This window comes from Mchenga conophoros, linkage group LG7 (genome assembly GCF_057382185.1).
Source record: "Mchenga conophoros isolate Kocher_MC1m ecotype Shallow Benthic linkage group LG7, M_conophoros_male_GT1.1, whole genome shotgun sequence".
NCBI classification, from domain to species: domain Eukaryota; kingdom Metazoa; phylum Chordata; class Actinopteri; order Cichliformes; family Cichlidae; genus Mchenga; species Mchenga conophoros.
In genome coordinates, this window is record NC_140532.1 from 12,222,818 (window position 1) to 12,243,918 (window position 21,101).

Sequence of the window (21,101 nt, forward strand, 5' to 3'; positions counted from 1 at the left end):
TCACACTGCAGGGTTTCTAATCTCTTTCAGCTCCTGTCTGACAAGAGCGAATACAAAGAGGCTATGGAAGTGCTAAAAAAGGCCTTGAAACTGGAGCCAGCCACCAAGGTGAGATGATATGGGTGAGCAGGTCCTTCTTCCAAGGCTGCCTGTGAATCCCTCCCACATAAAAAAAAAGAATGAAAAAACAGGGGAGAGGTCGCTCCAAAATTATTCCTGGCTGCCAATACGCTCCAGTCGGTCTAAATGATGTGTTTTTATTTTAAAAAGGACCTCTCGAATGTGCCATTATTGAGGTTAAAAATCTCTGCATATTATAATTTCAAGGGTAAAGACAGAGTCGAGTGCTGTTGTTAAACTTGCACTTGCACAGCGAATGAATAAATAATTTCCAGGCCTCGTGCAATTATTCAGAAAAATTCAGCTCCGTACTAAACGCTCAACATGTGTTAAAATATTTTTACATTATTACATTATAAACGATCAACCATCAAACAGCACGGGCTCATATAATAGCAGCGCTCTGAGGCTATACTTGAGCAAAATTGCGCTTTGGGCAATATGCTGATATCGCCATGCCAACGTGCAACAACGCAACTGATTTATTTAATCCCAACATGCACAGTTGGGCTTATCTTAAATAAATATAAACAAATGTAAGAAAAATCTTTGGTTGATAACAAAAAAAATGGTTTCCGCTTTATTTAAATTGACAATATTTTTTTTAAATGCCTATAAAATCTCCAGTTTTTTAATACATGAAAACATTTGACCCTGGATACGGGATAAATTACCATCTCTCACATTCACACAAATGGACATAACCGCTTTATTTTGAATATTAAAGTTTAGAAGCTTTTAAATAAATTTGCTCCACATCAGCCTGAAGGAACCCTGGTGAACTCTTTGTGTTGAGGCCTGTACCATCTTGTTTTTGTGGTTTGTTTAATCTGCCAAATCCTCCACAGAGGCTCATGCAAACTGCACATCTGGCAGTCCACAGATGTGACCACATCACTAAGTGCTTTCTTGCAATCTTGGCAAAAATACCACATACATACATAACTTACATTTTTGTAATGCGGAGAGAGTAACCAAGTCCTCCTTTTCAGCTACAGCAGAGAAATGTACAAATGCTGCAAAGATTTGAATTAATCCTAGTTTATGGTCATTGCTTACTCCAGCACCGCAGGATCTGATCTACAGAGTTTGAGTACATTTCTGCCAATGTTACAGTGACCCGATCTATAGGGCGCACTGCCACAGTCACAAATATGCCTGGTCTTGTCTAGACAAAACGAAAATATCTGCTGCTTTGGTAATTACACGCTTGTCCCAGCAGTGGATGAAATGCTTTAGAGAAACCTGATTTAGCTGCTCTGTGAGAAAGTTGGTGCACTGCACTCTGTAGTGGTGGGTCACCCAAAAAAAAAAATATCAGAAATTCCACTGAAAATAAGAAAAATGGCTTACTTTTTATGGCGAGCTACAGTTTTCCGATGATAAATCTGCCATTTAAAAAATATAAAAGGTCCTCTGTGTGAAATTTGGTTACAAGTGCAAAGCTGTTAGTATAAAGTTTAAAATGTGACTTTCATAATTCCCTGGTCTTTAGCATAAAGGTCTACTTTACTTTCAGATCTCTGCTTTCACCTGCTGGACACTTTTAAAACTGCACCTTCACCCTTTGAGCGTTTCATTTTTATTTACTAGAAGCATCTTCCTCCCCCCCTTACAGGCAATCCATGTTGAGTTATCTAAACTTGTCAAAAGGCAGTCTGGAGGCAAAGAAACCCAAGAGTGGAAACCCAAACCAGCAGAGATGCTTGGAGACAATATTGCACCTTTCCTGATCCCATCAAAGAAGAAGCCATCTGTAAGCTGTGATTATATCTACTACTTTTTTTTTTTTTTTTTAATTGTGATTGCCACGAATCTGGCATTGACTGGAACTACCGTGGTGTTTTTGTTGTGTTTTAGGGAATTTCCTGGAAATTTATACTTGGAGCTCTGGTGGTGGCTCTGGGCAGTTTGGTGACGTCAATGATTTTGACTGCAAGAAACTGAAATCCTCTGCTGGAAGTAGTTCGAAGATCATCATCTTCATATGCAGGAGCAGAGTTTGGTCTCGAGTCATCTAATAAGTTTATATGAAAAGAGTTTTCTGCTGTTGATTCAACACGACAGCACTGGAGCCTGAACTAAAAAGCTCTCGTCTGAAAAACGAATAATAAAACAGAGTTCTCAGTAGGTTTCTGCTGATCGATACGACAGAAGCTTCTCAGCTTTCCAGTTCTGTCTGTTTCACTTGGAAAAAGGATTACGTTTCTCTTTGTTATAAATAATGGGGCCTGGAAAATGTTCCGCTATCACAGATGTTCAACAAAAAACCCCCAAAAAATTAGTGGATGTGAGACTTTTGTAAAGAAAAAACCCAGTTACAAGCAGTTTTATTTACACACAGATAAATCCTTCAATTAGTACAAGCGATAAACCCGCAATGTAGTATTGCTTACAGTGACGATGAAAACAAAAAAATTTAATATTTTTCCCCCTCTTATGCAACTCTAGAAAAGAAATCTGGGGGGGAAAAAAATAGTGCATTGATCGAAAAAAAGTGTTTGTGTATCTGGCAGTTACAGTTAAAATACTTACATTAAATCAAAATGTAAACACTGTTGCTTATTTTATAAAATAACCTACCAAATAAATAAAACTTTTTAAAAGAAATATAATGTTGTACATTTATATTTGCACATGTGCAATATTCCCACAATAGAAACCTTCATATAACAGTTTTTAAAATTTGACATTTATTAAATAAAAGTAGCACGTTGTCCTTCGTTGCTCTGTACAGACATGAGTCGTCTACAGTCCACAGCAGTTGTTAAGAGTTTTCTTTGGGCTGATTTGATTCAGTCTGACCTGAGAGTCTGACTGCGGCCTCAGTTTGACATTTTTCTTCACTTCTCTGTGTGAAAGTAAAAAGGCAGGAGTGTTGCCACGGGTTACCAAGCAAAAAACGAGCAAAGAAATTAACTCAAACTCTCTCTCTCTGACCTCCTACCTTGCCAGATGAAGCACAGCCTCTGTGATGTTTGTACCCTCTTTGGCACTCGTTTCGCAGAACAAGGCACCGTACGTCTACAAGCAAAGCACCGACATCCCTGAGTGCATTCAGTTTACTTAGACACCTTAGACGCCAGGTGTCTGTATAAATACTTTTCCACTAGGTGAAATGGAGAAAAAAAATAAAATAAAATAACACACCTTGGCCAACTTTTCACCGTGCAAACTGCTCACACAGCTTCCCTCAGGAAGCTCCCCTCGGAGGTCCACCTTGTTTCCAATAACACACATGGGTATTTTCTCCTCCGCTGACTCCTTAATAGAAACAAAGCAGACGATAAATTCTGTTCCTAGTTTTTAAATAGTGCTTCTTTTGTCATCTTTTCAACAACTGATCGTCACCACTGCAGTTACCTGAATCTGATCCACCCATGCTCTGACGTTAAGGAAGCTGCTTTCTGAAGTCACGTCATAGAGGAGCAGGACTCCGTGAGCTTTACGGAAGTAAGACCTGGCAATACTACGAAACCTAAAATAAACATAAAAACTCATTTTACTCTAGTGTCTTTTAATTGAGTCAATAATTAAAGAGGTTTACATGTGTTAGAACCAAAATGATAGCACCACATTTTCAGTTTTCATTAAACGGTTCTCATGGAGGTGCTGTACCTCTCCTGCCCCGCTGTGTCCCAGATCTGCAGATTTGTCTTCTCGCCATCCACCAACATCCTCTTCATTTGGAAATCAACCCCTGGGGAAAAAAAGAAAAGAAAAGCAGATTTATATCTCTGAGCTCAAGCGAGTGCCAGTGTTTAATCAAAAGATATGTTTGCCATGGCACGCACCCAGTGTTGTCTGAATATCATCTCTGAACTCGTTAAGGGTCAATCTCAGCAGGAAGCTGGACTTCCCCGCTCCTGCGTCTCCCGCTAAAACCAGGCGGTACATCTGGGTGGGCTCATCACATGCTTCCATGTCTGCTTCCAACGGCTGCTTAAAGGGAGCATAAGATAACAAGGTTACCCAACACTGACCATATAAAGCAAGCATCATTTAGTTACCTTTCAGAAATGAGACTACGCAGCACACAAAACTAAAATTTTAATCAATACAAAATTACAAGAAAGAGCAACGCTAAACACAATACCAAAGAAGAAACCAAAGGAAAAGTGGGAATGCAAAAACGTTAAATCAAGAACCGGTTTACCTTTGGAGAAAAGACAGATAAACGTCTTCGTAGGGAAGAAGCGATGGAGGTGGCCATACTCGGAGCCATTGACACGGCAGCTTCAGATTTCACTTCTGATATCTGTAAGAAAAACACAAATTCAATGTCCCGAGAGCAGAGGAGCATATTGGCATCGAGCGATCCTGGACCTGTCCCCCACCTCCATGTCAGATGGGACACACGAGTAACTGAAGTGCACAGTTTCCACCGAGCTTCTGCTGTCGTCGCTGTCGTAGTCACTGCCCGAGCTCTCAGCTGTGTCCATCGGCAGGGAGACCCCACTGTCCAGGTATTTATCGGCCCAGGTGGCCACATGAGAGTAGGTCAGTTTGCTCGGGACCTCCAAGCTGTACGAAAACACCCGACGCAAACTATGGCTTTAGATGTGACACTTAAGTGCGTAGACATCAATCGGTAGAGGCATACAGGTGTGTAAAAATCTTTATATACCCGCTATGGTTGAGCGTGCTCTGTCGGAGGGGTTTCATTCTCCTGGCTGGGATTTCATTTTGGGGAGACAGCTGTTGAGCAGATTAGGAAAGTCAGGGAGAAAAAAAACACCTTAAACTCATGAAAACAGTTGACTGTGAGCTTCTACCTGACAGAGCCAGAGGGTATAGGGAAACATGCTATTAGAACAAAAGAGACTTACCCTTCTTTTAGCTGCAACTGCTTCACTTGCCAATACCGAGCGCAGGTCGTCATTACTGTCATACAGCTTTTTATTCAGTTCCCTAATGATGCATTTAAGGAAATACGTGAGAGTCGCATATACATACAATTATTGCACTTCCTTACTTTACTGTATGGGATTGTCAAGCAGTCAAACACTCCTTATAAATGGTCAGTCAATGCTACTATTTATGTGTAGTTTTTATTCTAAAGACATAATTTAAACAAGCACGCAACATCCCCAGGAGCGGCATACCTTTGGCCACTTTAGTAGCTGTCCAGTGAATTCACAGTGAGACAGCACACGAGCGTTCACATTAGTCTGCCTTAAAGGTTTTACCATTTAACTAATAAAATCAGTCATTATGCAAATAGCAAAAATCCCACTATTCTGTTACCCCCAGTTAGTCCAGATAAGTGGCAGACTCATACAACTAGATTAGAAAGATTAGAGGCATTTAGGAGGTACTTGGCTCTTCTATTACATCGTAGGGAGAGCAATAAATATTTGCATGAACTTGGATTCTCAAATCCAAGTTCATGTTGTTTATATAGAGCTCATAAATGTCAAACAGGAGTGACACTGTCAAACCTGTGCGCTTTATTTACTCACGTAGAAGAGCTTGAAAGTACTGACTAGAGTCATTACATTATTGTTTTAAAAAGTCAGCATAAACACATTATTATGAGCTTAAAGGCAGACTTACTGGAGAATCTGAATCTGACTGGAGTACGACTGGTATTCCATAGCCATCCTCTTCAAATCTTCCGTTTCTCTGTGAAAGGACGCACACACCTTATATGGATTGTGGTTTCTGAGCGTCAGAATCGTCAGGTCAGGTCTGACAATAGCTTTACCGTTCATGTTGAGCTTTCTGATCCGCATACACGTTCTTCAGCTTGTCCAGCTCTGAGTGCAGGATGGCGATGTTTGTCTGGGCTTGCAGAAGAGAGCCGCGTAGCTGCTCGTTCTCCTGTGAGGAGATTCGGTCAATGACAACATAAAAATAAAGATAAAAACATTTTGGGATTTACTGGACTAATCTTGTAGTTTGACTTACGTGTGAGAGATTGCTGATTTGTCCGCTCAGTCTGAGCATCTCTTCCTTTGAATGGTTCAGTTCAGAGTCTTCTTTACTCTTAAATCAATTAAAAAAAACAAAAGCAGTTACATTAAGATTTGGTTAAACAGTTTTACATTTTAATTATATGAAGCAAAGAAAAGCCAAAATACAAAGTAACAGCTACCAGATCTTTTATTGTGAAAGAATGAAACACCAGCAGTTCAGAGTTTAGACATTTTTATATATAAAGTTCAAAACATTTAAATAAAGGATGATTTTTAAGAGAATTGCAACTCATTTGTAGCAAACAGGATGTTTTACAGTTTAAAATGACCTGATGCTGCGATTTAGAAACACTGTTGAGTGTTTCTAAATTACTTTAAACACACAGACTTGCCTCCAATCTCTTGAAACGTACCATCTTATATCCATCAAACTGTATGCTCACAATAAGTTAACGCTGTGTAAGAGCAGCTGATCTATCACGTTCACCATCTACAGGACAAGGAAACCAACTGCTTCCACTATACTGTATGTGCCAAGCAGACATTTGGTACTATTGCAATACAGAGGAGTCTTACTATTAAAGCTACACAGTACTCCAATTACATGTCTTACATAATAACCTAATTGCATTGTTTTGTTTACTTTGCAAGTTCACGTAATAATGTCTCGTCTTCCTCGTTGATAGGAAATTATTAACCAGGAATTACTGTCAAAAACTTAAGTAGATGTTTTTAAGATGACTTCTGCTGAAGGTTTAAATTCAAAACGGCTTAAGTGAATCATCAGAGAGTCTTTATTTGACCGGGCTGATGTTGGTCACCATCCACAATAGTCACAGACACTGGAAATTTGTCTGACACAACATATGCTGCATGAGGTGGCAATCATATTTTTGCATTGTGGACACCAAAATGCTAGTGTGGCCTGTAGATGAACTACAGTAAGCCACATAGAGGTGCATTTTTGTGACGCTGTAGCTTCTTAAAGGCTTTTAAACAGCTGGGTACTGTAACACTAACTGATATTTTTGCAAAGAGCTGCTTCATGTGTTTAATCAAAAAACGCTTGGCTGTGAATAGGCTGTAGTCAACATAAAGGGGTTACACATAGTGTTTTTTTCGTTTTTAAATGACCTGTTTTGCAGGCATCCTTATGACTCTGCATTATCAAACTTGCTCTGTTCTATATTCTATATCAGGTCAGTCCTTTTTGCCAGTTGAAATATTTTCATAGAACTGTTATATTTGTTGCAGTTTCTCGTTCCCTCTTTGCCACACCTCTCTTTAAAAAAAGATTTGTTTTTATCTCAGCGAGTCTTTTTGCCAGGATAATTAAAAGCAGATCTAAAAATCCAAAAACTGATGTCAGCTTCTAACTTGTGACAGGAAAGTTAAAAATCACACATATACATAACTCCCGTGAGATATGTCTGACAAATTATGACAACAAGTGCTTTACAACACTTTAAAGTCGATCATTTTCAGCAGACACTGGCAATCACTGTTTGCCATGACACAGGGACAACTCGCTACAAGAAGCCAAAAAAAAAAAAAAAGGTTTTGGCCAGTTCCTGCTTTAAATGGGTGTGGAGTGAATTTCTGGCTTCACTTTTTATGCCTCATTTACTCTATGCATTTAAATGCCTCCAGCATGGTTCGATTGAACAGTACAGGTAGTGTCTATACAATGTGTGCTTTTACATCTATGTTAATGCACGTAATATGAAGCCTTAGAATGAGCGCAGCTAGTCTCCAAAATACACACAACTCTCTCTTAATTATGCTTTCCCTCTTTTTTTGTCTCCTCCTTTATTCAATTCATCTTTCCTCTGTATTTTTATTCACTATTCAAATCACCAAGGCTAACTTATTGTATAGCTAACCACAAATGTGTATGTTTACATTACATTTTCTGCTACGTCTAATGTGAACGGAGAAGCAAAATGCACCAGTAAAAAGTCTTGTTTTTAAGCGAAATCTTGACATTTTCTGGAAATGCTGTCATTTCTGGATGAAAGGTAGTGAGCAGACTTTATCTGTCTGCACAGTCCATCACACTTTCCCAGAAAGCAAGCAGCAGCAGCTAGACATCCTACAAGAGCTTGTGTGTTGCTTTTCAGATACAGAGGCTTTCTTCTCTTTTTGTATGTTGTTAGAGAACATCATGGGGGAACAAAGTAGACAGCTGTCTGTGAAATACGAAAAAAAACAACAACCTACCTTTAACAGTCTTTCCACACTGGCATGCAGGTCTGCAACTTCATTCTCATGCCTCCTCTGCAAGCCGGCCATAATTTCTTCCATTTTCTTTCTCTCCTGTGAAACCGAAGCAGTTAGAAGTGCAGGCCAGCTCAGGCCTTGAAGAGGGGCTTTCCTGTGACTTTACAGAGGCTCTTTGTGAAAACACATGTAACTAGCTGCTGTGGGCTGTGCCACAAATTTGCAGGTAGCTCACATGAAACACTGAGGAATGAGTGCAATCTTTCCACTTCAACAGGGAATCAAATGCAATCATTTAGTCCACTTGTCTGCGTGCTGTTTATTGATTAAATATGCTGCCTTTCATGATGAAATTTCTTACGTTTAACTTCTAAGTATTGAAGTAAATCACAGGAGCAACGCTTCACATACTATGAACCCTGCAGCTATTCCACTCACCTCGTCTCTCGCCCTCTCCTCCGTCCTAGCGAGATGTTGTTGTATATCGTCCTCCAGCTCTGTCAGCTGACTGTGATTTAAGCCCTCGGCTCTGTTTGAACAGAAAAGTCTGTTTGAGTCCATCCTTCAAGCACGCTCAGTCAAAGCAGATCCTCCAACAGCAATCCGAATACAAAAATGAGCAGCACATAAAACCAGAAGAGTCCATTTATTTGATCTAGCTGACTGATTTGACTTGAAACCTGCTACACTTGTGGCTTCGCTCTTCAGCTCAGACAACACGAGAGCCAACCAGAGTCGAGGGAGGGACAGAATTTCAAAACAAGACTCCCCAGGTGATTGCTACTGAGGTACTGATTACTGCCAGTGGAGTTTCTTAATTAGATGCCCACACACATTTATTCTACTTTATGTGGGGAAAAGGTTACTTTATAGATACAACTAATGGAAACAGATGGAAATACCCAAGCTATGAAACAATTAAACGACTGGGAAGGGCAGCAAATTTTAGTCTTCCTACTTCCTTGAGAAAGGAATGTTAACTTTCCCATTCCATGCAGTTAGTGAAGCACACAAAGCTCTTAGAGACACACTCACTTTTGTTTGTTATGACAGAGATTCCATGGCTTAACAGACTGTCTTTACAGGAAATTATTAAAAAGGCTGAAGTCAAACCTTGATTAACCCTTTAAGACACAAACTACTAAAAGTCACTGTTTGACTACTCAAAGTAAGCAATCAGGAGTGGTTGTAGACCTTAAGCAGCATCAACTTTTTTGTAAAAACATCCATCTTCTTCTGCTTATCCAGGTCAGGGTTGCAGGGGGGCTGGAGCCTATCCCTAACACATAGAGACAGACAACCATTCGAACTCAGGTTCACACCTACAAGTGTCACTACTAAGAAAAACATCAGATAAAGCTGCACATTTACGGAGCAGATAAACAAAGGGGAAAAAGCTGAGATAGTTAAGTCTCGGCTGATGGGTGTTACCCATGGTGCAATATTTCTTCACTCACCCACTTTCACTCTCCATGTATTTATGAACCACCTTGCATTCAATTATTAGTTTTTATTCGTCTCTGGCTCGCTTACACAGTGTGTCTTTTATCCTGTCTTCCTATTAAAAAGGAGTTTTTTCTTCCCACTGACACTAAGTGCTTGCTCATAGGGGGTTTTCTCTTTATTAGTGTTGGGGATTTACCTTACAAAAATCCTTCAGGCAACTCTTGTTGTGATTTAGCACTACATAAATAAAACAAAGGAGCTGCAGGAAAGTTTGGCATTCAGTGGAGCAGCCACATGATGCATGGACAGGGTCTACACAGAAGAGAATTGAACCTAAAAAAGATGATTTCTTTAAATTTAGGATTAGCGTCTTCAAACAAAGCACAAAAAAGCCCCTCACAATCCCCTCATTTGGGGAGTACAGGAATCGGTGGTATTTAGAGCTCGCTATACCTGCAACACAGCATAAAATACTTCAAAACTTTAAATGATCTGAATGTAAAAGTAGTTGAATATCTCACAAAAAGACTTTGTTGTATAAAAGGAAGTTTTTGTGTCAGGATGCGATTCAGAAGCACAGTTTGACACCCATGTCAGAGAAGGATAGAGGAAGACCTTGTGTATGCAAACCACTGGCAGTGTTATACTAAGAACACCCTAATCCAAATCACAGAGGTGCTTTTATTATTATTATTTTTCTATTTCAGAACAGTGACTGATGAGCCAACTGACAGATGGCATATGAGACTGCAGCAACATCAGAAGGGTCAACTAGCAGTTAGATCTCCACTAATCAGAACTGTTGAAATCTGCACAGATTCACAGTCTGCCCAAATAAACATTTAACTCTGCTGTTGTGTCTCTAGCTCATTTGGGGGAAACAATTAGCTTAAGAAAATATGCAAATTGCACACTGACAAAAGTAGTGAAGACCGGAGGGTTAAGCACTTAGCAGCTTCAGCAGTTAGATAGTAAACCACATTAAAAATGCACTTGAACTGCATCCACAAGAGGGCAGCCACTTCATATCTGCTCATATCATCACTGGGACCCATGTGCTGTGACTTCCTGCTGATTGTTATATACTGATTTGACTTTACAAGCTCCTCCTAAATCTACTGACCACACGCAGGACAGTTGCTCTTACCGCTTCAGACTGGTTTCAAGCTGTTCACACTGAAGTCTGCTGTCCAGGCTTTGGCTGATCAGGGAGTGGATGAGTTCCTCATACTGCTGCAGGAGAGTCATGTTTGCAGAGGAGTGAATGGCCTTGTAAAGATCGGCCAGCTGCTCCCTGAAACTATGACAACACAACAGTTAGTAACCACCTGCTGACTGACATGTTTTCAGTTGCATATTTTGACTAAAATATGGTTTTAGCAGCAAATTATAAACTCCTGGAGGGCTAAAAGATAGGTGTTAAAAGTTGATCGTTTCAGAAAGAGAAAGCAGTGCAACAGACCATTCATGATGGATATCCACTGTGGAATAAATGGGTGAAACAAAAAGGTAGAGGTAAACATCTTTTGACAAAATAGTGCTGTAATTTCTGTTTCAACCCTTCAATTAAAAGATAAAACTTAGTACATCAGTCGGTATCTTGAGTGTTTGAAATCTACTCTGATGTGGTGTACAGAGCTACGTTTAGGACATTTTTCTCAGTGTTAAAAAAGTTTCTAGATCTCATTAGTATACAGCAAGATAGCAAAATCTAGCTTTTCTAGGTTTGGAGAAGATCTATACAGATCTAAAACAGTTTGGGTTTCTGTGTGTCACTGATCACCATTAGAGAAAACTGTGAAAACTTCCATTTAGAAATAATGTAACAAATATAATGCCAAGCTGAGCTATGCTTAAAGATAGTTGCATTTTTTAAACTATATTTTTCTGTATTGTTTTCTTTTTTTCTTTCTACAGTGTTGAGTCACATAATACAATACTGAAATGTAACTTATTACAAATACTAATATTTTACTTTGAGTAAATGTCCTTGAATGTTCTATACAAATATTGTACTTTGTATTTCATACCATTTAATGTAAAGCTATTTATTTCTATCATTATTATTATTATTATTATTATTATTATTAATAATAATAATAATAATAATAATATTTAACATATACAATTATAGTAAGTAATGAAAATTGCCAGATGGTGCTAAAATGATTTATGCATTAATTAAGACTTCATCGTTGCTGAAACCATATACTTACATCCAAACCATAAACTGGCCTGACCTCTCCTTTAAGTCATAGAGCCACACACATTTCTCCCAGCCAGTCATGGGATCTAACCCCTAAACATCAACCCTACATACAAATAAAAACTTGGAAAAAAAAAAGTCACAAATGCAACAAAGTCTCTTTTTTTTCCAAGTCTTTCACTGAGTGCCCTGATATCAGTTAATCAGTAATAGTCCAGCAATATAATTGTGCATAGTACTTTAGGCATTTTAGGTATATTTAGTACTTAAAATGAACTTTACCACTTTGACCACTTTGCAAGAAACCTATTCAGTATAAACCACTATTTGAACTCATGTGCGTCAGCAGTTTTTAATACATCACATGTTTTTCTGACAAATATTCTGATTTCCTGTACTTCCCTCCGGCTTCCTCTTGGTTCCGAGTGGCACCCCATTTAAAAATCCTTTATAAACGCCCCTGCCACTAAGAAAGATGACATCAGTGACGATACAAAAGTTATGGGACGTAGGTATATACTTATTATCTTAGTATAAACGTCCAGTGTTTTTTGATTACATTCAAGCTGTATATCGTTTTTAAGGGTGAGCTTGTTTATTCTTCCAGTACACACCTGTACCGCATGACTAATCAGTGCAGCACAAAGCTAACAGTGGGGCAGCAGTAACCACTGGCCAGGTAATTTCCAGCCAGAATACGGGCAGACCAAACTGGAGCTTCCCGGATGTGAGTTTACCTTTCGGTAAGGATGGATTTCGTATCTGCCTTGTCTTCAAACTCTTCCCAGGGGGAGTCTTGTGCTTGGGATGCCCCTGCGCCGAAAGACGCCAGATCCAGAGTCTCCGAAACCTCCTGAAACCTGGAGGAAAACCTGTTGTAGTCGATGTATCCGTCTTCGTGCGGGTCAAACTTGTCAAACAGAGTCCCGATCTCGGTTTCAGGGACGCTGAGCTCACGGCAGACTACAGTAAAGTCCTCGTACTCGATCTTACCGGACTTGTTCACGTCGCAAACAGAGAATAATCTCCGAAGGTTGGGTCGCTCCATAGTTACTGGTTTAAAAATAAAGTATAATCCAGAAAATGTTAGAATTTAACAAACTTGAGCCAAAATAAAAGTCCCCACCATCGTCTCAGAGTTACTGTAGAGGATTGGTCCAAACCTGCCTGTAGGCGGGTACCAGCCGAATCAATGGACCCTAATGTGCCTCCTCGTTTGGCTTGGACTGGAGTTAGATGTCATGTATGTTTGCAGTGACGCTGTGATATAATAGAACTACAACAGACAACGCAGGTGCTTACCTGTGTTTACCTTTAAGGTGTGTGTGCTCCATGTGAGAGTTTTATCAGATAACCTGCGCACCATTGTTTGGCTGGGTTTGCAGAGTTTCTGACAACACCCTGAGAGGAAAAGCGGTAACCTGTGCTCAGAGTTGGGGCCCACAGTTTGTTCCAGCTGGGACTGCAGCAGCGTTTTGAAGTCACTGGCCACTTATTTAGAATAAGTGTTCCTTGAAATAACAACATTCCTAATCAGCCAATCACATGGCAGCAACTTAGTGCATTTAGGTATGTAGGCACCAATTGTGAAAGTTCAAAATGAGTATCTGAATATAGAAGGGTGAGTTAAGTGACTTTGACTATGACATGGTTTTAGGTACCAAGAAAGATAAATATCTGCTTCAAGCTAATAGTATGAAAACAGGAAATAAACCATGTTATGACGAAGTAATGCAGAAGAGCGTCTCTGAGCCCAACATGATGAATTTTCAAGCAGGTGAGCTACAGCAGCAAAGGATCACACCGACCTCTGCTCCTGACAGCCACAAATAGAAAACTAAGGCTATAAATCACACAGGGTCACCAAAATGAGACAAGAGAAAAGTGGAACTATTGCTTTGTTCTGTTTTTGCAGCAACTTTCAGATGGTATAGTCAGAAATTCGGGTAAACAACATGAAAGCATGAATCCATCCTCCTTGGTAATTAGTGGTTCAGGCTGATGGGGGTATAATGGTGTGGGGGATGTTTCCCTGGTTGCCCTAGTACCAACTCAAGCTGGAATACCTGAAACTTGGTAAAGCTGCTGAATATCAGTATCTCAGGTTAATTTTGAACGGCACTTACTATTGTATGAGTTTATAAAGCATTTATGTAGTTATTATTTGCAACATATCAGAAGGTGCTGCCGCCATGCGGTAAAAGAAGAAATTATAGTTTATTCTGTTTATGATGGCAGTCCATAAATAATACATTTTAAGGTAGGAGCGAGGGGCGATTTAAATCGGACCTAGGGCCATGATTCACAGTCACTTCAACGCGCTTTATATTGTGAGGTAAAGACCTTACAATAACACAGGGACAATCCCAATAATCAAATGAGCCCTTAATGAGCAAGCACTTGGGAACAGTGGGAAAGGAAAGCTCCCTTTTAACCAGCTGGAGGTTAAATAAACAAATTTCTACCAGAAAATGATACAAATTGGTATTTGCATCAAATGTTAGATGGTAAAAAATAAAATTTCTTGCATATGGACCCATTAAAACCCAGATTTGAGGTCTCCCACTACAACGCTCTTGCAAAAACCTGCACCATTGTCTGAAAGGAAATGGTTAACCTACTGAAATCATGAGCCTTTCAAATAACAAAAATCTCCATTTTATCTTTATTTGAAAAATTAAAATAAAGTGCTTTTTATATACAATACAAAAAGAAAGAAAACAGTAGTGATGTATGATACAAAAAAATACAATTCACAATATTTTTTACATTGGCAGCTGAATTTACAAAACAACTTTACATAAAAACTTGTTTACTTACAATACATGTTGACAAGAGTCTGAGCAACTTGTACTGTCACAAATAGAAGAAGGCCCGACTATAGTGGTTCAATAAGTGAGAGCAGACAACGATACTTTCACTGTGGCATTAATAGTGTAGGCTTGTATTCAAATACAGAAAAACATATTCAGTACCTGCACATATTCGACTAAATCACTGCCACGCCGTATTTATTCTGCGCTTTGCAAATTTAATATTGTTCTGATGACAGCCGCTTCACCAAAAGCTGCCACTTGTTGTTTTTAATAACAGTCAAAGCATGAGTCTTTCATATTGCATGAGTGAATATAGCTGACTAGTCTTTGAAATTCAGTTTTGCAGTGCCATTTATAGGAAATGTAATATAATACTAATGCTTATATTTTTTTTAATATTTAAAAAAAAAAAGAAAAATCAGCCAGTGGTTATTTATGCACTACAGTTTAAGAATAAAATAGAATCCCTGACTGCGCTTGAAGCCACCCTAACAAAAATGTAAAATAAAACGACACCTCTCATGAGCACGTATTGTACAACATTGACACAATTAAATTACACGTATTCACGGTTTTGACGTGTTTTTTTTTTTAAGTATGGCCAGTCCTGTCACACCTACAGTGTAGCGTTTGACTCCAGAGCACTACTACCTGGTTAGTTTATTATCCCCAAGAGGCACATCTCTTGATTATTGTTTCAGAAGGCATTCTCCATTCCCACCCCTCCCCCCAAGGCAGATTTGTAACCAAATCCATAACCTGCAGTGTACTAAGGCTCCTAACATGATGTGCAAATCCTGTGCTTTCTGAGTCACGATGTATATGCCTTCCCTTCAGGTACGCATTTTTTCTGTTGTTGTTGTTGTTGTGAAGTATTGATTTTGCTGGCTGGATCACAATACTAGAGCCATACTCAAGTAAGAATAAAAAAATATTGGATGACATGAGAAACGCTTTCAAGTTACGCAATCATCTGATTTAGTTATATTAAAGCGAGAAAAATCAGTAAAATGAACAATTCCCCTGTTTATTACTGAATGAGAATGAGAGTTATTGCCTTAATGGTTGCCTTTACAACCACCTAAGAGGCTGTTTTCTTCATCAACACTCTTCAGTTTATATTTATATCAAAGGTGGCAGTCTACAGGTGTGTTATTGAAATCACATTATTTTTAGGTGTTTGTTTTAGATTCAGTATGATTCAGTGACAGAACAGCTGTGAAAAAATGTCTCCATAAAATAACCTATTGGCCACATAATAATAATATTAATAATGACGATAATAAATATTGATAACCTTTCATCATGCTGCAATAAATGACCTGCCGCAAATTTAACATTACCGTTCCGGACGCTCGTCTTTTATCGTCTGTTTTTGTCACGCCAGCCTTTCAGAGCTGCATCATCTTTCTCCAGAAAACGCACCAAAATGGCTAAAATCTCTTGCATACTTGCGACTGCGGTGTAATGAGTGTGCGTCTCTTTGCGTGGGTGTGTGTTTGTAGTGCCACTGTATCTAAAGTAATTAACAGTGCCAACACCTTTGTGCTTACTCAGTCTCAAGGTGAGGTGTTTCTCGGTGTTTACCCCACTTCACATTATTTGCTTTGCATAGACTGCCTATCTCATGAAGAATAGCGTGATAATACCTGGAATGAGTCCCCCTCCCTTCCCTTTTATCATATTTGGTGAAAGAAAACCAAGACAAATCTAACAACTTAAAGTCAGTCGTCATCAGACAAATATTTATACCTAGTAAAGATGGCAATACTTAAAAAGCATATTTCTCTCTTTTCTTGGAGTGCAGTGATTGAGGTGGTAAGAGTTTCTGCATTTCTGCTTTCATCTTTTCAGATTTCTTTGTTCTTGCTGTGTTTGAATTAACTCTAAAATAATGAGTGTACTTGTGTGAATGTACACAGGCTATCCTGTAAGAAACATTACAGGACTTTTTTAATATGTATGTATATCTTGCCTGTCTTTGACTTGTTCGTGTGGATTCTGCTTTACCTTGCTACAGTACAGTACATAGTGCACAACCTCAGTGAAGGCTAAACTCTCGCAGAATGAAAATAAATCAGCAAACACTGCGTCAGGCGTCGTGTTCGAGCATCACTCTGCCTTTCAGAGTATTACCGGCATGTCATATGGACGGACTGTGAAAGGCAACTCTCTGAAATCTGTTCGCTAAATCGTGGTCACGATGCCATGTCAATGCTCGTTACATTCCCGTGAGCCGTACGTGAAAGTCTGAAGGCGAGCCGGAGCTTCTTCAGTGTGCTTCAAATGCACTTGAATAAGAGGGTGAGAGGAAAACGAAATAAAACGCACATGGACCACATCGACAGAATTAAAAAAGAAAGAAAAAGGAGCGAGAGAGAGAGTGCAAAATCTGTGTAATGTAAAGTCTCTCCACGAGAGTGCTGATTTTTCCCTCTTATGTTTTTGTCTTTCTCAACAAGTGCACTCTTTCCTTTGAGTTCAAAAGCAGTCACTCCATATAACATGAAGCCTGCCTCACACTATAGAGTCTTTAATCTCGGAGCCCAGCCGGACTCGAGGCCGGGGGCACGTGGGTGAAATCTCCACGTGGCTCTCTCTTAAGTTCAGAGGCCTCTTCTCCGATTCAGAGAAGCTCTTGCTGTTATCAGGTGACGAGCACTCGTGCGGTGGAGTGCTGCAGATGTAGTTGTCATTAAGGGTCTGGTACCCCTTGTGATCCGAAGCTGAGGTTGTGACTGTGTTGCCGTTGAGCGGCAAGTTTTCAGCGGGTTTCCCCACTATTCTGGGCTTCTTCTGCTGCATGTTCGGGCACTCTCCCTCCTTCAGCATGGACTTCATGTGGTCACGGTTCCTGTAAACCACAAAAAGGGAGAAGACTACCAGGGAAAACACCAGGAGGGCGCATACAACGATTAGCTCGTTCCAGTAGGTCTTTGTGTTGATCTGCGGCGAGCGGGCCTCCCCTGGCAGGATGATGATTTCCTCCTGTGAGATCTGCGGCGTACGTGAACGGCCCGTCAAGGTGGTGCTCTCCTCCTTGGCTTCGCCTCTCACACAGTAGTTTGCCAGCAGCTGTCTGAAGCCCTCCTCCACTGACCAGCACTCGTATGTTTCCTGCTTGTCCGCTTGAGCTACCACCACCAGTCCCCCCTCTGGGCTGGGGTAATGGAAATGACCTGCGCTCTCACCGAACTCCCACTTCCTTTCAGCCAAATTAGAGCGCAGCTTGCAGGGCAGTACTTTGAATGTGTTGGCTGGGATAATGATCACCTGGCATGACGACATCCCTGCGGAAAGTCAAAGCGTAGATGAGTCAGGTATGGCGTGAAAAAAGGCTGTACCACACGGCTGATACAGAATAATGTTTTTTTTAATCAACTCTCATTTTGAGAGGCATAGCACGGAAATGGAGAGTGCTCTGTAAATCTTAGAGAAGAGGAGGCCACATACGTGTAGGTGGAGGTCTGGCAAACCGTGGACTTGCCGCAGTCTTATTGCAAATAGCTGATGTGTCTGCTTCATCTACATCCTGCCGCCAGGCACTGAAACACATACAATTAACCATAAATAATAATCATAATCTTCTTTTTTTTTTTAAATGCACTCTCTCATCTAATATTTGCATATCACAGGCATAGACTGAATATAAAAGAAGGACAGAGCCCCTGGGCCTGAAAAGTGAATCCAGTGTGAAAGATCTTTAAACCCGTGTTCTTACTCATGTGGAGCAGGGGGCAAATCTGGGCACAAACAAAAGATTGTAAAGCGGATTAAACAGTTTCCTAGTGGGTTTATAGTCTTAATTGCTAGTTTCCAGTCTTATTTAATACAACATGATGCTTGTTTGGTAAATTGTTTTCCTGTTTAGAGTAAAATACATGATTATTCGGGGTAGAGCATCCCTCATGCCTGGTTCATCAAGATGGTGACAATGAAATTGCCAAATTTGAGGTTTCAAACAGGACTTCAACCTTTTATGTACAGTTTATGATCACAGAAAGCCTTGGCTGCTAAAATAAATATTGTGCAGCGGGATACGTACTTGTTTGGTGTAGCACGTCTGACATCTACACATTGCTTCCCATTCCAGGCACAGTAAGGATCCCTCGAGAGGATGCACTCCCCACAGCTCTGATAATTAGTGCAGTTAGCTACTGAGACCTCCACCAGTTCAGAGAAAGAAGAAACATAGAGCTGACCCTGTGGATGACAGATGACAAAGAAGGGGACAGTCAGGAGGTGCCCCAAATACTGATACTGGGTTACTATTTTCATCCAGAGTCCTCTCTTTGTGACCCTGATCTAAATGTGGTAGACTTCTTTCATCCATTTTAAAAGGAATTCCTTTGCCCTGATGTATGGAAGCACATGCCAGGATTCAGGAAGTGTCACAAATCCAGCTGTTAAAACCCCAGCTGCAGATCCCCTGAGAGAAAGTTGCACGCAATTAGCTCACTGAACACGGGGTACGCTGCAGGCTGCGACTCTTAATGGCTCATGGAGTCTCTAAACTGCCAATAAATGAATTTACTGAGCCCATTAGTTTAAACCATGAGAAAGTGCTGTGAATTAAATCGGACCGTTTTCTTTCCGAACACCACGTGTACCTTTTCAGTGTCCAGCTCAATGTGCTGCACCGGCTGAGAGTCACGGAAGAGCACCATCTCTTCAATAATGTGCATCTTCTTGTTGACGTTAATGGCTTTATGAAGTCTCCCATCATCTGGAGAAGAGAGTTTAAGTGAAGTCAGATAAAACAAGGGTGCAGGTGAAGAGTGTTTGTGAGCGGTGAGCTGTTTACCTGTGCCAATGAAGAGCACGTTATACACCTTTTTAGCTGCTTGAACACGATGGACGGCGATCTGCGTGTAGCGGACATTGCGCTTGAGTAGCAGAGGCTGGCTGCGGATCACGCTGTCCATCAGGAAGTGGTCTTTGACAAAATTCAGCACCTTGTCTGGCATGAGCAACGAGGAGGAGATGCCCTGTTTTCTGGCAGCGTTTGTGATGCACTGGAAAACACAACAAACATACTGCTTTACATGCTTTCCCCATACGTTCACTGGATAATGAAACCTGCAGCGGCTGTACAGCACTTCTTTGTGTGTTTATTTTATTACCAGGTCATTTCAGTGATTTCAGTTTGATAAGTCAGGAAATTAAACCTACAGTCGTTTGATAAGAATCATGTTTAGGACCTGGAGACGAGTGATGCCTGTCTAAAAGATATCTGATCAAGCCTCTATCAGCAGTCACAAATGGGAACAACCTAGGCTACGTTCACACTGCAGGCGAAAGCACATCAAATCCGATTTTTTTGACCCTATGCGACCCATATACGATCTTGGTATGACAGTGTGAACGGCACAAATCCGATATTTACAAATCCGATCTGGGTCACTTTCGTATGTGGTACTGAATCCGATACATATCCGATGTTTCAGAAAGCGACTGCTGTTTGAACGGTCAAGTTCCATTAAATCCATCTTATGTCACTGACACAAGACAGACGCCAATTATCAGCGCCGGAGAAGCGCCCGATAAGACATCGCGAACGCTTCCTGGCCATCCGGTGAAACTGCTGGGAAGACAACGTTGGAGAAACGTTAACATTTTATTTGTACTGTATAATCTGCAGATTATGACAGAAATCTGCAACTATCCTTTGAAGCACCGCTCCTCTCTAAAACAGCAATAAGGATAATTATTAGGTTATCTACATTATTATGTAAATAACAAAATAACTTGAAGCAAAAATTGGGAAACGTAAAGTCCAAAGTCTTTATATTAAGGGCCATCTGTCAAACAATATTGTTTGCTCTGGGTCTAAACAGAGCGCGTTGTGTGTGACATCTTCTTTTGCGCATGTGGGCCGCTTTGAGCGTTCACACTAGAGCACGTTTGCTGTCGCATTTTATTTGTAGTGTGAACGAGCAGACAAAAAAAATCGGATTTGATCAAAAAATCTGAATTGAGCATTAAGACCTGCAGTGTGAACGTAGCCCTAGAGACCTCATGCAGCTGAAGAGACACAGTGCAGAGTAGTGACATGTGCAGGATGTATCTACTGGGTTTTCCAGCAGAGGGCAGCAGGAAAGCACTCACCGCTCCAGGCCGAGGCTCTGGCACCGGATGGTTGTAAGTATACCACTGCTGGGTTTCGCGGTTAACCTCACGGTATCGCCCGTTGAACGCCTTTTCTACCTGGTCCATAGTGAAGGAGCACACTGCAGAGCTTCCTGATGCACCTTTGTACCTTTTATAGGACATAAACAATTGACAGATGATTACAATCTTTCAAACTTGTAAAGCCTTGAAAAAAGCTGTACGTAAACATAGAGATAATACAGTGAAAATCCACCAAAACAGATG

At 40.4% G+C, this 21,101-nt stretch overlaps 3 protein-coding genes across 8 annotated transcripts in view; 1 reads left to right on the forward strand and 2 right to left on the reverse strand.

The window, feature by feature from the left end:
* Positions 1 to 3,820, forward strand: part of fkbp16 (FKBP prolyl isomerase 16) — a 34,514-nt gene extending 30,694 nt beyond the window's left edge. The window contains exons 6-8 of the mRNA XM_085282113.1: positions 31 to 108; positions 1,739 to 1,876; positions 1,981 to 3,820. Coding sequence (XP_085138239.1) covers positions 31 to 108; positions 1,739 to 1,876; positions 1,981 to 2,067 — 303 coding nt within the window. The 3' untranslated portion in view covers positions 2,068 to 3,820. The remainder of the gene's footprint in view (positions 1 to 30; positions 109 to 1,738; positions 1,877 to 1,980) is intronic.
* Positions 2,434 to 13,276, reverse strand: rasef2 (RAS and EF-hand domain containing 2). Of its 3 annotated transcripts, XM_085282110.1 has the most exons (18): positions 13,213 to 13,276; positions 12,648 to 12,963; positions 10,852 to 11,004; positions 8,697 to 8,787; positions 8,259 to 8,354; positions 6,031 to 6,108; positions 5,828 to 5,943; positions 5,677 to 5,745; positions 4,950 to 5,031; positions 4,748 to 4,818; positions 4,458 to 4,644; positions 4,277 to 4,378; positions 3,915 to 4,062; positions 3,739 to 3,820; positions 3,484 to 3,598; positions 3,271 to 3,384; positions 3,068 to 3,144; positions 2,434 to 2,971 (listed from the first exon to the last, which is right to left on the reverse strand). In XM_085282110.1, exons 1-18 carry the CDS (start codon positions 13,274 to 13,276, stop codon positions 2,869 to 2,871), a joined length of 2,064 nt encoding a protein of 687 aa, XP_085138236.1. In that variant the 3' UTR covers positions 2,434 to 2,868. The 3 variants fall into 3 exon arrangements, with proteins under 3 accessions (XP_085138236.1, XP_085138238.1, XP_085138237.1); XM_085282112.1 differs by lacking the exon at positions 13,213 to 13,276 and having other exon boundaries at positions 3,271 to 3,381; positions 12,648 to 13,135; XM_085282111.1 differs by lacking the exon at positions 13,213 to 13,276 and having other exon boundaries at positions 3,915 to 4,059; positions 12,648 to 13,132.
* A 1,292-nt stretch (positions 13,277 to 14,568) lies between these two features.
* sema4ba (sema domain, immunoglobulin domain (Ig), transmembrane domain (TM) and short cytoplasmic domain, (semaphorin) 4Ba) overlaps positions 14,569 to 21,101 on the reverse strand; it is a 53,295-nt gene continuing 46,762 nt past the window's right edge. For all 4 annotated transcript variants that reach the window (XM_085282117.1, XM_085282115.1, XM_085282116.1 and 1 more), the window contains exons 10-15: positions 20,835 to 20,985; positions 19,531 to 19,741; positions 19,337 to 19,452; positions 18,772 to 18,929; positions 18,180 to 18,271; positions 14,569 to 18,016 (exon numbers count right to left, since the gene is read on the reverse strand). In XM_085282117.1, the coding sequence (XP_085138243.1) occupies positions 17,244 to 18,016; positions 18,180 to 18,271; positions 18,772 to 18,929; positions 19,337 to 19,452; positions 19,531 to 19,741; positions 20,835 to 20,985 (1,501 nt within the window). In that variant the 3' untranslated portion in view covers positions 14,569 to 17,243. The remainder of the gene's footprint in view (positions 18,017 to 18,179; positions 18,272 to 18,771; positions 18,930 to 19,336; positions 19,453 to 19,530; positions 19,742 to 20,834; positions 20,986 to 21,101) is intronic.